Here is a 13,454-nt window from a genome sequence, read left to right as displayed (position 1 = left end):
AAGAGGTCTGATATAAGCTCTTCAGGCTCGTAGGTTGCTCAGGAGGGGATGTCAGGGGTATTTGGCTCATGTAAGAGAGCTTAGCAGTCAGGTTAGAGAGCCCGCCTCGGTGCCAGTGGTTAGAGAGTTCTTAGATGTGTTCCCAGACGAGCTGCCAGGTTTACCACCTGCTAGGGAGATAGAGTTCGAGATAGAACTGATGCCTGGAACCCGACCGATCTCTATCCCTCCCTACAGGATGGCGCCAGCAGAATTGAAAGAGTTGAAGGAGTAGTTACAGGAGCTGGTAGACAAGGGCTTCATCCGACCGAGTACCTCACCCTGGGGTGCTCCAGTTTTGTTTGTGAGAAAGAAGGATGGATCCCTTAGACTTTGTATCGACTACAGGCAGTTGAACAAGGTCACTACCAAGAACAAGTACCCATTGCCAAGGATCGACGATCTATTCGATCAGCTAGCAGGAGCGGGATGTTTCTCCAAAATAGATCTGAGATCTGGGTATCATCAGCTGAGGATCAGAGAAGAAGATGTGCCAAAGACAGCTTTCAGGACCAGATATGGGCATTTTGAGTTCCTTGTGATGCCGTTCGGGTTAACCAACGCCCCTGCAGCATTCATGGATCTCATGAACAGAGTGTTTAGCCAGTACTTGGATCATTTTGTTATCGTCTTCATAGATGATATCCTAGTGTATTCCAGGAATGTAGAGGAGCATGCCCATCATCTGAGGTTGGTTCTACAGACCTTGAGGGAACATGGCTTGTATGCCAAGTTCTCCAAGTGTGAGTTCTGGCTGAGGAGCATTTCATTCTTGGGGCATGTAGTGTCAGAGAACGGGATAGAGGTGGACCCCAAGAAGGTAGAAGCTGTGGCTAACTGGCCTAGACCCACTTCAGTGACGGAGATTAGGAGTTTCTTGGGTTTGGCAGGTTACTATAGGAGGTTCGTTCAGGACTTCTCGAAAATAGCAGCTCTTCTGACCAGACTGACCAGGAAGAATCAGAAGTTCATGTGGACTGACCAGTGCGAAGAGAGTTTTGAAGAGCTTAAGAAGAGGTTGACTTCAGCACCAGTGTTAGCTCTGTCATCTAGTGATGCAGACTTTACAGTCTTTTGTGATGCGTCCCGTGTGGGACTGGGTTGTGTACTAATGCAGAATGAGAGGGTGATTGCTTATGCTTCTAGGCAGCTAAAGAAGCATGAGTTGAATTACCCCACACATGACCTTGAGATGGCAGCAGTAATCTTTGCACTCAAGATGTTGAGGCACTACCTCTATGGGGTAAAATGTGAGATCTTCACAGATCATAAAAGCCTGCAGTACATCCTGAGTCAAAGAGATTTGAACTTGAGACAGAGGAGATGGGTAGAACTACTGAGTGACTATGATTGCAAGATTCAGTATCATCCGGGTAAGGCGAATGTCGTGGCAGACGCCCTAAGCCGGAAGTCACTAGGCAGTCTATCCCACATCACGGCAGAGAGGAGACCGGTGGTGAAGGAGTTTTACAAGCTCTTTGACGAAGGTCTACAGTTGGAGTTGTCTGGTACAGGTGCTTTAGTGGCCCAGATGAGAGTGACACCTGTGTTTCTGGAGCAAGTGGCTCAGAAACAGCATGAGGACCCAGAGTTAGTAAAGATTGCCAGGACTGTTCAGTCGGGCAAAGACAGCGAGTTCAAATTCGACAACAAGGGGATCCTCCGCTATGGGAGTCGTTTATGTGTACCAGATGACATAGGGCTAAAAGGAGACATTATGAGAGAGGCTCATAATGCAAGATACAGCGTTCACCCCGGAGCCACCAAGATGTATCAAGATTTGAAAAAGGCTTATTGGTGGCCAGCTATGAAGAGAGAAGTGGCACAGTTTGTGTCAGCCTGCGAAGTGTGTCAGAGGGTGAAGCTGGAACATCAGAAGCCGGCTGGAATGCTTAACCCGCTACCTATTCCAGAGTGGAAATGGGAGAATATAGCTATGGACTTCGTAGTGGGGTTACCGGCGACGTCCAACAGATTGGACTCCATATGGGTGATTGTGGACAGACTCACCAAATCTGCTCACTTCATCCCTGTCAGGAGTGGCTATTCTGTGGACAAGTTGGCGCAGGTGTATGTTGATGAGATTGTAAGACTGTATGGGGTTCCTGTTTCTATAGTGTCAGATAGAGGGCCCCAGTTCACCTCCAGGTTTTGGCGGAGTCTGCAGGATGCCATGGGTACCAGGTTGGATTTTAGCACTGCTTTCCATCCACAGACAGACGGACAGTCAGAGAGGACCATCCAGACCATAGAAGATATGCTATGAATGTGTGTGCTGGACTTTGGCGGTTCTTGGAGGCAGCATCTACCTTTGGTGGAGTTTGCCTACAATAACAGCCATCATGCTAGCATCGGGATGGCTCCATATGAAGCTTTATATGGAAGGAAGTGCAGATCACCTGTTTGCTGGGAAGAAATTGGAGAAAAGGCCCTAGCAGGGCCTGAGCTAGTAGAAATCACCAGCAGAGTGGTACCCATAATCAGAGAAAGGATCAAGACTGCTGCAAGCAGACAGAAGAGTTATGCAGACATCCGCAGAAGGCAAGTGGAGTTTCAGGAGGGGGATCTGGTATTGCTCAAGGTGTCTCCAATGAAAGGAGTGGTTCGGTTCGGAAAGAAAGATAAACTAGCTCCACGATACATCGGACCCTTTGAAGTCTTGCAAAAGATTGGGAATGTGTCGTACAAGCTGGATTTACCTGCTTCAATGGAAAGAATCCATCCGGTTTTCCATGTTTCAATGTTGAGGAAGTTCGTGTCTGATCCGAGCAAGGTTCTTAGTGAGCCTGATGTGGAGATCCAAGAGGATCTCACCTATGTTGAGCAGCCAGTACGGATCCTAGACACCCAGATCAGGAAGCTAAGGAACAAGGAAATCCCGATGGTGAAGGTCCTTTGGAACCACCACAATCTGGAAGAGTGCACTTGGGAGACACGGGAGTCTATGCTCCGGCAATATCCTCATCTCTTTTAAGGTTAGTCTCTATGTGTCTTATGTGTATGATGTGATGATTCTATGCATGTACTAGTTGAGGAACATTCGGGGACGAATGTTCTTAAGGGGGGGAGAATGTAATACCCAGCTAGACTCCGATATCGAAATTCCTACCGTCCGGTGGAATCTCGAATGTCGGAAGCCTCTAGTAGGGTAGAATCATGTTTTCATAAAATGTTTTAATGTTTTTCATGGTTTTAAGTAAAAAGAAAATGAGTTTTTGCATGAAAACAACATTGGAGGAAAACTCAGGTTCGGCCGCTGAAACTCAAAGTTCGGCCGCCGAACATGCATACATTTCGGGTGTGCCTTAGGCCCCCGAAGGCATAAGTAAGGGAAGTCCAGGTTCGGCCGCCGAACCTCAAGTTCGGCCGCCGAACATGGCATGCATGCGGAGGCACATTCGGCCCCCGAACGTGGCCTGGCCAGCCACTATAAAAGGGTCCCTTAGCCGAAAACGGGCGAGCTTTTTCCCCATTTTCGGCCAAGGTGAGCTCTCCGCCGTTCCTCACCAATCTTTGATGTTTTTCCTCTAGACCTTTCAAGATTTTCACTTGTTTTAACTTTGTTTTGAAGATTTGAGCTTTTGAGCAAAGTTTTGGAGCTTGGAGGTTCAAGAACCCAATCTCTCTCACCTCCGAGTTTTAGGTCGTCTCCCTCTCGATCTTCAAGAGGTAAGAGCCGATCTTAAGCTCATTGCATGTTTAAAGTAAGTTTTAAGTAGATCTATGGGTTAGAATGCATGTTTAGGTTATGGTTATGGGTAAAAATGTATGTTCATGATCAATGTGAATGCTTGATGTGTTGTAGATGGGGTTTATGATGGTTTAAGGCCCCTAGGAACATGTATGCTTGTGTTTGTATGTTGTAGAATAGGTTTGATGCATGTTTGGAAGGTTTGGAGGCGAAATGGGCAGGAGGAGCCAAGTTTCTGCCCTTTGGCAGAAACCAGGTTCGGCAGCCGAAGGACTTTCGGCCGCCGAACATGGCTAGGGAGGCAAGCCTTTCAGCTGCCGAAGCCTGCCCCCGAAAGGAGACTTTCGTCTCTGTCTGGCAGTTTCGGCCGCCGAAAGTGCCGCCGAACCTGTCTGACTTTCGGCTCTGGAGGGACTTTCGGCCGCCGAACCTGCCGCCGAAAGTGCCCTGTCCAGGCCTTCTTTGCATGTTTTTCTATGGTTGTTTCATGATGTTTTAGGGGGGTTTTTGGGGAGTAGTTTATAGTTATGTTCAGGTGTGTTTGGTCCCTCATTTGAGTCCACCTGTGTAGGTTCGGACCCGAGAAATCGAGGACCCCAGCAGTGAGTTTAGCTGCTTCGGTGTTGTCAGAGTCAGCCAGAGGTGAGTGGAACCAAGCTTAATCTTTTAAATTGAGAAGTTAAATGTTTTATCATGTTTCATGCATCATGATTATGCAATAGGATGATTGCATTAGTTTTCACGAATATGCCGCATTGCATCGATTGTTGTTGATGTGGGTGAATATTGGATGACCCAATTAGTCCATGACAGGAAGACCAGGACCCCATTCTACGGCCTGGCACAGAGTAAGGAAAGACCAGGACCCCATTTTACGGCCTGGCATGGTTATAGGACTCGAAGACCAGGAGCCCAGAGGAGGCCCTGGGGCAATGGTAAGTAATGTATGTTATGACAGGAAGACCAGGACCCCATGCTACGGCCTGGCACAGAGTTAGCTTGGACTAATTGGTGACAAGTTCACCCAACCCTTATGTGAATTGTCTGTGTTATGATGCATTTCATGGAGCATAGTGTTAATATGTTTTATAGTTCTACTCACTGGGCTTTTAGCTCACCCCTCTCCCTTTTACCCCAGGCTTGCAGGTACAGGATAGAGCAGGAGTCCGGATAGAGTAATGAAGTTTGGGTTATGTATTAGTTAGTGTGGACATGATAAATAATTTTGATGTAATGTAAAAGTACAGTTTAGATACGTAATGAGATGATGTTTATGGATGTTAGAGGTGTGCTTGACTATAGATTGTTGCTATCCCTTTTTATACATGATCTTAGAGATTTTTATGATGTTTATGTAAACCAACTCAGCATATGTTATGTCACCCATTGGGGGCACTGATGAGATCCCACAGAGGGATCAATGTTATGATTATGTTATGTATAGTGCATGCGCAGGTTGAGTTGGTGTATGAATGGAAAGAAAAGTTTTAATTTTTTTTATGTATGTTGTTGATCATGTATGGGATTATACAGGTTTACAGGTTAGATGTTAGGCTTGCTACGGGTCCCGGCGGCCTTAAGCCGATCTGGATCCTAGCGCCGGTAGCGGTCCGATTTTCGGGTCGTTACACTGGCCGTTTTTGCTCTAGGAGATCTTACGAGATCCTGGCCGTTTTTGCTCCGAGGAGATCTTGGGGATCTCGCCGGCCGTTTTTGCTCTAGGAGATCTGACGAGATCCTGGCCGTTTTTGCTCCGGAGAGATCTTGGGGATCCCGCCGGCCGTTTTTGCTCCAGGAGATCTTACGAGATCCTAGCCGTTTTTGTTCCGAGGAGATCTTGGGGATCCCGCCGGCTGTTTTTGCTGCAGGAGATCTGACGAGATCCTGGCCGTTTTTGCTCCAGGAGATCTTATGAGATCCTGGCCGTTTTTGCTCCAGGAGATCTTACGAGATCCTGGCCGTTTTTGCTCCAGGGAGATCTTGGGGATCCCGCCGGCTATTTTTGCTCCAGGAGATCTGACGAGATCCTGGTCTTCTACCTCCAGGAGGTCTCTCTGTCTCAAGGAGGTCTTCTGATATCTGTTCTTTTCTTTTCCTGAGAGAGTTAATACTCACAATAATAGAGATAACCATTGCATTATTATAAGACGGTGTTATTTCATGTTTTCATAATACAAGAATTTCTTTTCACAAATATTCTAAGGAAAGTACCTCTCCAGCTTGTTCAACCTTTTGTTCCTCCAACGATCATGTTGATGGTTCCACTGGACCCGTCATTCAATGGCCTTGCTCCCATTCTCTTGAGTGTCTGCCCTGCTGGGTTCGGCTGAGGCCTTTGTTCTTCCGGTTTCTTTATAAAGTTCTTGATGTGTCCCCTCTTTATCAGCCTCTCGACTCAGCAATCAACTGGAAGCAGTTATTAGTATCGTGGCCGTGCGTGCGATGGTACTGACAATATTTATCAGGATCTCGCTGGTTTGCTCCCGTTTTCATCGGCCTGGGCCATTGGAGGAACTCCTTATCCTGGATGGCCATGAACACTTTGGCTTTAGAGGCATTAAGAGGGGTCGGTTTCTCTGGAACCCACAGAGGGAGTGACCTCTGTTCTGAGACCCGAGGAGGGAGAGGTCTTTGGTCCCTTCGCTCCCAGGGTTATCTGGAAGGCTCAGGCCTCTTGCCATGCTTTTTCTCGTACTTCTCCGACCTCCCCTCCTCTGGTGCTTTCTCCTTATCTGTCGCTCCCCTGGCGAACCTGCTTGTCACCAAGGCATCATCCTGCCTTATGTATTTTTCAGCCCGCTTCATCAGCTCGGCCAGTGAGGTCGGAGGCTTCCTGCTTAATGAGCCAAAGAACTCGGCAGAGGTCGTCCCCTTCTGCATGGCTTCCACCGCCCTTCCCTCATCGAGCTCGGGGATCTGTAAGGCCTCCGTATTGAAACGGGCGACGTACTCCTTGAGCGATTCATCTCTCTTCTGCCTGATCATCTCCAGGTAGCTCGTCTTCCTATCTGCGGGCACCCCGGCGATAAATCGGCTGATGAAGCGAGTGGCCAGATCTTCAAAGCTGCTGATACTTCCGGCCTCAAGGCTGTTGAACCACGCCCGTGCTGGCCCCGAGAGCGTCGTAGGGAATACCTTGCACATCAAGGCATCTGAAAGGGTCTGCAGCTCCATGAAAGTCTTATAGTTCAAGACGTGCTCCCGGGGGTTCTCCGCTCCGTCGTACGCGGCCATAGGCGGCATCATAAACTTCTTGGGAACAGTCTCCTGCTGCACCCACTTCGAGAAGGGTGAAGAGGTGGGCAAGAGAGTCTGGTTCTGCTCCCTCGTTTCTAGCTCAGCCAAGAGCTGTTCTCTCATCTTTTGCAGCTTTTGGTCTACACTCCCATCTTCATGCCTGGGTTTCTTCTTCTGACGGTATTCCTCCTCTTCCGCTTCGCTTCTCGTCCACTTGGTTGTTTCGGCAGAATAACTGTCGGCCCCATCGTTCTCAATCATCTCTCTCATTCTCCTTCCAAGAACCCTGGCCTCCGGTTCTTTCTCTTCCCCAGCTCTTCTCTCCCTTTCTCCAGTTTCATGGCTAACTGTTTGGGGATGGTTGTGGGTAGGTTGAGGTTCATTGGTCTGGGGCTCTTCTACCACTGGCAATACGTTTGCTGGGGTGTTAAGGCCCCGTTGTTGCATCATCTGCCTCAGCCAGTGGGCGGTGTTTTGTAGTTGGAGGGCGATGGTTTGGAGGTCCTGGTTGGACAAGGTAGCGGCAGAAGCATTCCCTGCCAAGCTTGGCAAGGGGTTGAAAGGAATGAGTGGTTGATTGTTTGGAGTTGTGGGACTGGAAAAGGGGAACTGCTGCCCCTCTTGGGCAGAGCTCAGGTCATTTGGAATGACGTTGTTTTCGTTGTGGTTAGCCATTGTGGATCTCAGTGGGCTTATTTAGAGTGGAACTCCGGTGATGAAAAGATCTCCTTCGTTCCCACAGACGGCGCCAATTTATGATCTGAGATCCAGAAAATAGGATTTTACAATGGGTTCTGTAAAACTGGAAAAAGTTTAGACCTAGAGGAGAATATTTCTCCTTTTATATGTTTTCTTTTGTCCTCTAGTGACGTGTAATAGAATGTATGTCATTGGGCCACTTGTCCCTGTCACGTTGATATGGACGTACGAGGAAATCAAATCGCTGCCCCATACGTAACAGCCCCTGATTCTCCCGGACGCGCGTACGGGTGGTCCCAAGTGAAGGATGAGTAGGTCTTCTTCCTGATTCTGGACCGGACCGGATGATATGATATGGGCTGGACCCAGAGAGGATTTTATTCATCGGGCCCAAAGGGCTAGGCCGATCTGATTGAGGAGATTGATGGGAGTCCGATCTCCAGACTGAATGGACCGGACTTGATGCATGTGATGAGACTTGAGAGCCTCTAGATGATGGGCTGGTGTCGTGGGTCTGACCCCAGACCGGGGTGAGAAAATCCAGCAGTCATCTGTATCACATCACAATTTAAGAAATATTCAACCTATATATATATATATATATATATATATATATATATATATATATATATATATATATATGGAGATGGACCATGTAAGATTTTTTTCTAAAGAAAAAAAATCAACATTTTTCTCCTTTATCATGTTTGGTTTGAGGGAAAATTGAGGAAAGCAAAATAGAGAGTAAAATAACAAATATAAATCCCTATTATTTTCTCTCCAATTTAAAAAGAAAATAGGAGAAAAATATTTAAAATGGCTAATATAAACCATATTTTTATAGTCCCTTCTTAAAAATATAGGGATGCAGTGATAATTTAATCGTTTCAAAACAATTTTCCTCCCATATTTTTAACTCCATATCTAAATATGAGAAGAAAAATTCAGTTTCGCCATTGATATTATATTTCCTCTCTATATTTTCCTTTCCTAAGATTAATTTTTCTGGAAATCGAATACAAAAATTCTGTGTCCTAATCATGTTCATCCATCTTACTAATAGTTCTTATATTGCAAAGCTGTCATTGGTTCCTCTAATGTTGTATTTGGTTATATATATAACATATATATGAAAAAATATTTATTTATATTCGGTTCACTATTCACCATAACTGAATTTTTTAAATATTTTTAATTAAAAAATCAGATAAAATTCGCTTGAATATGTAATGGATCGAATTTATATAAAATTTTCTTATAATGGAGAATTTGTCAAAGAGGGGATACATCAGCTATGACAGGGTGATGGAAGGAAAAGACAAGAAAGAGAGAGAAAGTGGGATAGTGGGAATAACAGAACAGGACAAATTTATATGTAATAAATTAAAATTACAAATTATAAGTGGTTTGTGATGTGGAGGTTGAAGCACATAATGCCACATGTGAAGTGTTGTAGGTGAGTGGACACTTGAGGTCCACCATGGCTATTTTCCTGATCTCTTGCAATTATCTAATAGAAATTTTCCATTTTCTCTGGAAATTTCAACTACCCATGAGCTTGAATATTTAACATCTTATAGAAATTTTCTGCTTGATCATACACTTGATGGTCACCTGAATAATTCAACACCTGAAATTTTTATTCATTAATTTAATCCTTCTCAGTTCTCACCCATACTGTATATAATAATGTATTCCAAGTTGGCAGCTCCTGGAAATATAGCATTACAACTATCTCGGTGCAATATTAAAATGTGAAGTTTAATGAAGCTCCTTGTTATGACCACACCCACCATTCCAAGGGCTGTTCATCCTCCTGCTGCTCTCCGGCCGTCACAAACACATCGGAGAAGTAGCTTCGGCCGTCATCGCTCCCTCCATCATCCTCTTCTGATTGCAGAAAATCAACAGGGCCTCCGATTATACATTCTCCACAGTTATTATTCTCAAAGAATGAATCCTCACTGTCCAAAAGCTGTGGACTGCCTTCATCCACCACTGCACTTCTAGTGCTTCCTGAACTCAGGTGGTCCTCAGCCTTCACACCCATTTGAGGGCTAAATCCGCTGGCTATATCTGCCGTAAGGGAGTCGGATTTTTGCTGCGGTTCTCCGGTCATGTCTTTGGCTTCCAGCTTCTCAGTCAAAGAAACGACCTGCAGTTTCATCCAAAATTTTGCTGTTGATCTTTCCCTTTATGAAAAGAAAGGGTCCATATGCATATTTGGAGAAAGCAACTAGTGAAGATTACATTTTTCTCCATGAAACTTTAGTCAATGGTATTGAATATCATATTCAGACTTAGAGAGATCTCGAGTTTGAGACACATACTAGAGAGATCTGAGTTTGAGACACAGGTGTTTTTTTTTTTTATTTTATTGTGACAGAATCTCAATGAATGACCCACCTTTATGCGATAGGACTCCAAATTGATTTGGAGTTATGCAATGAGAAAGACATCCGCGATCTCATCACCACTTTTTTATTCTTTTAAACAACTAAATGAGTTGTTTTCGATTACACATTCTAACATTTGAAAGAAAATTACCAACTAACTATTCTTTTGGTTTATCGAATTGCATTAAATTGTACTGTAATATGTTGAATTTCAATCTTTGGATGTAGACATGAATCTTATGTATTCTTTAAAAGAGATGTGAAAGCAAAAGGTATATATACCTCAGATTTAAGCCTTTCATTTTGCTTAACAGCAGCATCGTAATCAGAGAGAAGGGAATCATAAGAAGCTTTGAGAAGATCATAGTCTCTCTCAAGTTGCTTGGTCTTCCATCGAGCCCTGCGGTTCTGGAACCACACAGCCACTTGCCTGGGCTGTAATCCCAGCTTCTTGGCCAGCTGAGTCTTTCGATCAGGCTCCAGCTTGTTCTCTGCCTCAAAACTCTTCTCCAGCAGATCCACCTTCAAAACCAACCATTTTAATTATATTACACATCAACTTCCAATAGCTTTACTACCCTTTTTGATTCATTACATTTAAAAAAATAAGAAAGAAAGAAAGAAAGAAAATTCCCCCGATGTTTGGCATCTCATTTCGTATTGATCTTTGAACTAGCTATCTAGGTGAAAAATAAAAAATAAAAATTAAGGAATAAAGAACAGTAATAGTATTATTATTTAATTTAATATATACATTTAGGTTTTAGTATCATTTTGATTCTTTGAAGAAACTCTGGAGAGACTTCCCCTTCACAAGAAATGAAAGGGAATTTGATTCTGATAAGGCTATAAGATTGGATATTTCAGTAGAAGCATCCATGGATATGCCAAATCCCAAAAGAATTCAATATATTCTCTTATTAAATTATTTTCAAATCTAATAAACTTTTACTAATTTATAAACTAATAAACAAGCTATCTAAAAAAAAAAAGAGAGATAAATTTGAAGAGGATAAAGTAGATCTACTTTTGTGTGGAATGGAGTATTATTCTCAACTCTTGGCACATAGTATTAATTTTACCTGCTCCTGAGTGAGGCGGCGCTTCTTCTCCGGCAACTGTTCTTCATAATATTCTTCGTCGAACAAGTCCTCCGGCGAGCTCATGAAAAATGGTCTCTTCCTGGAGGTATCTTCCAGGTTCAACATTGATGATCTTGGACCTATTTACATCATCATAAATTAAAACAAGTACGTTAATTAATTATTAAAATCAGCTTAATAAAACTTTAATTTGTTTTTATCAAACTTGAGACCACAGTTTAATTACACCTTCCACTAAACTTTTAACAAAGAACAAAAGGAAAAAAAAGTCAACCATATCCTTTTCTTTTCCTTTCCTTTCCTTTCCTTTCGATTCTCAGTAACCAAACAGTAAGATATTAGAAGGGATATACTATTATTTACCTCGGAAAACAGGATCGAGATTCCCAAGGAATAACATGTTCCCGCTGCAACCAGAGGGATTAAAGAAAAGCCGTCCAGACTCCATCTTCACTATCGGAATGCTTGCCGGCAACTTTTGCAATCGAAATTTCACCGGTGAGTGGGACACAAAAGAAAACTAACAGAACGCTTGCGTGTGTTTATATATAGGTTATATATGTAGGTATACAAGGTAAATTAGAAAAGCATCAGTTTGTGGCGAAAGAAGCTGGTAGTCCAAAGCAACCTCGCCGGAGTCTCCAGTGGACAGATGCAAAATCCCATCATGCCAAGATCAAAATTCCCCAGCTAGATCAGTTTTTCCTTACCGAGAGAAAGAGAGAGCTAAAAGGAATTAACAATAATGGTCCAAGAAAATTCATCAAATCTCCATAGAAATGGTGATGTGACCACTAAATGACTGAACACTCGAGTAAAGTAATCACCGGAAAGTTTTGGATTCCGGAGAGAAAGAAAGCTAGAGATGTTTAAAGTAGGTGGTGTTGCATGGAGGTGGTTTTTGCAAATAAAAGTCCAACAATTCAAGTCGATGGCATTTTATATTGGTGGGGGGCACTCTGGATGACGGAAATGCCCTTTTATAATGGATTTTTTTATTTAAAAAAGCAAGGTGTTTTTGGTGATTTTTGGCGTAGTTGGACTTTAGTGTGAGGTTCACTAACGTGCGCCGAGGGTGAGAATGGACGTATACAGCTTTAACGGAGTTTTAAGAGCATAGCCGAACAAATTGAATGGAATTGAAAATTTTAGTTTAAATGTTTAATTTATTAGGTATATTTCTAAGCTAATAAATAAATTATTATTTTAGAAAAAAAAGTTATAAGGGAAAATTAATGAGTCTATTTTTTATATGACACATATAATAATATCTATTTATTTATTATTGAAAATTAAAGCATATTCAAAATATATATTTCAATTTTATAATATGAATATAAAACAAATAACAGCTAAGCTAAAATAGATTGAACTTAATTATATTATATACTTTATTTGGTATAATATTTTTATGGGATGTGGACCATTTAATTAATAATAAATAATTAATGTTTCCATCAAATTAAATTAAAATAATCAAAACTGACCCTTCAAGAGCTTTGCACAAGCAAGCAACCCACAATCAATGTGGCCACTTAGATAGTAGACTTTTTTTTTTTAATTAAAAAAAAAAAAAAAAACTGACGTGCATCCACCATCAACCCCTCAGTGTATGAAAGGATTTTAATACTCCTTTAATCGCACTGTAATTAGGGACAATGTTTGACCGTGTAACATCCGCTTACAGTAATATACATTGATTCTAATATTTTAAAATTGATTTTTTGTTCTCGGCAATTTGCTTTTGATGGAATTCTCGAGGAATATAGATAGTTATTTTATAAGATATAAAAAGTATAAAATATTTGTGTATAATTTGATCGATATTTTTAAATTGACTAAAATTTATTTCGATACAGATTCGATACGATCTAAAAAATTAAAATTAAATATTGACTTTTTATCGATCAGTCATTTTTTTATATATTTCTGAAACTATAAATAAAAATGCTGTCACACCCAATCTCCAAACTGTAGAGACTGATATGACTCGAAAAACTGACAGAACTTTTTCTGATATTTATACATATAAACAAATTTTGAAGCTTCTGGCAGAAATTATTGAAATTTTAAGCAGAATATAGGTTTAATCAGGATCTAGCTGAAGGATTTTAGAAGTTTATGGGTTGAGGGGAGGAGATTTGGTTAAAAGAGAAGGAATTTTTTTTTTTTTTTTTATAACAGAGGGCTGCTCTGTTCCGTCGTGGAGAAGGAGGAGGGTTACTGTGGTTTCGGGACCTTCCCGAAACCAGCTTTTAATGCTTCCCTTTTTTTTCTTTTTTTTTTTAT

The 13,454-nt window shown here is 42.3% G+C and overlaps 1 protein-coding gene across 1 annotated transcript; it reads right to left on the bottom strand.

Moving 5' to 3' along the window:
- Positions 1-9,285: 9,285 nt before the first annotated feature.
- Positions 9,286-12,091, bottom strand: LOC110604532 (homeobox-leucine zipper protein HAT5). Its single transcript, XM_021742731.2, has 4 exons — positions 11,529-12,091; positions 11,145-11,284; positions 10,345-10,584; positions 9,286-9,821 (listed from the first exon to the last, which is right to left on the bottom strand). Exons 1-4 carry the CDS (start codon positions 11,611-11,613, stop codon positions 9,444-9,446), a joined length of 843 nt encoding a protein of 280 aa, XP_021598423.1. The 5' UTR covers positions 11,614-12,091; the 3' UTR covers positions 9,286-9,443.
- Between the last annotated feature and the right edge of the window lie 1,363 nt (positions 12,092-13,454).

The sequence above is a fragment of the Manihot esculenta genome, chromosome 17 (assembly GCF_001659605.2).
Source record: "Manihot esculenta cultivar AM560-2 chromosome 17, M.esculenta_v8, whole genome shotgun sequence".
Classification (NCBI taxonomy): domain Eukaryota; kingdom Viridiplantae; phylum Streptophyta; class Magnoliopsida; order Malpighiales; family Euphorbiaceae; genus Manihot; species Manihot esculenta.
The sequence above is the reverse complement of the archived record's forward strand: the minus strand, read 5'-3'. Positions and strand labels throughout refer to the sequence as shown.

Excerpts from the sequence above, each read along its gene's own strand:
- LOC110604532 (XM_021742731.2), bottom strand. The coding sequence starts at position 11,613 with ATGGAGTCTGGACGGCTTTTCTTTAATCCCTCTGGTTGCAGCGGGAAC. Across the intron at positions 10,585-11,144 it reads GCCGCCTCACTCAGGAGCAG|GTGGATCTGCTGGAGAAGAG; the intron begins GTAAAATTAATA and ends TTGGTTTTGAAG. Across the intron at positions 9,822-10,344 it reads ATGAAAGGCTTAAATCTGAG|GTCGTTTCTTTGACTGAGAA; the intron begins GTATATATACCT and ends ATGAAACTGCAG.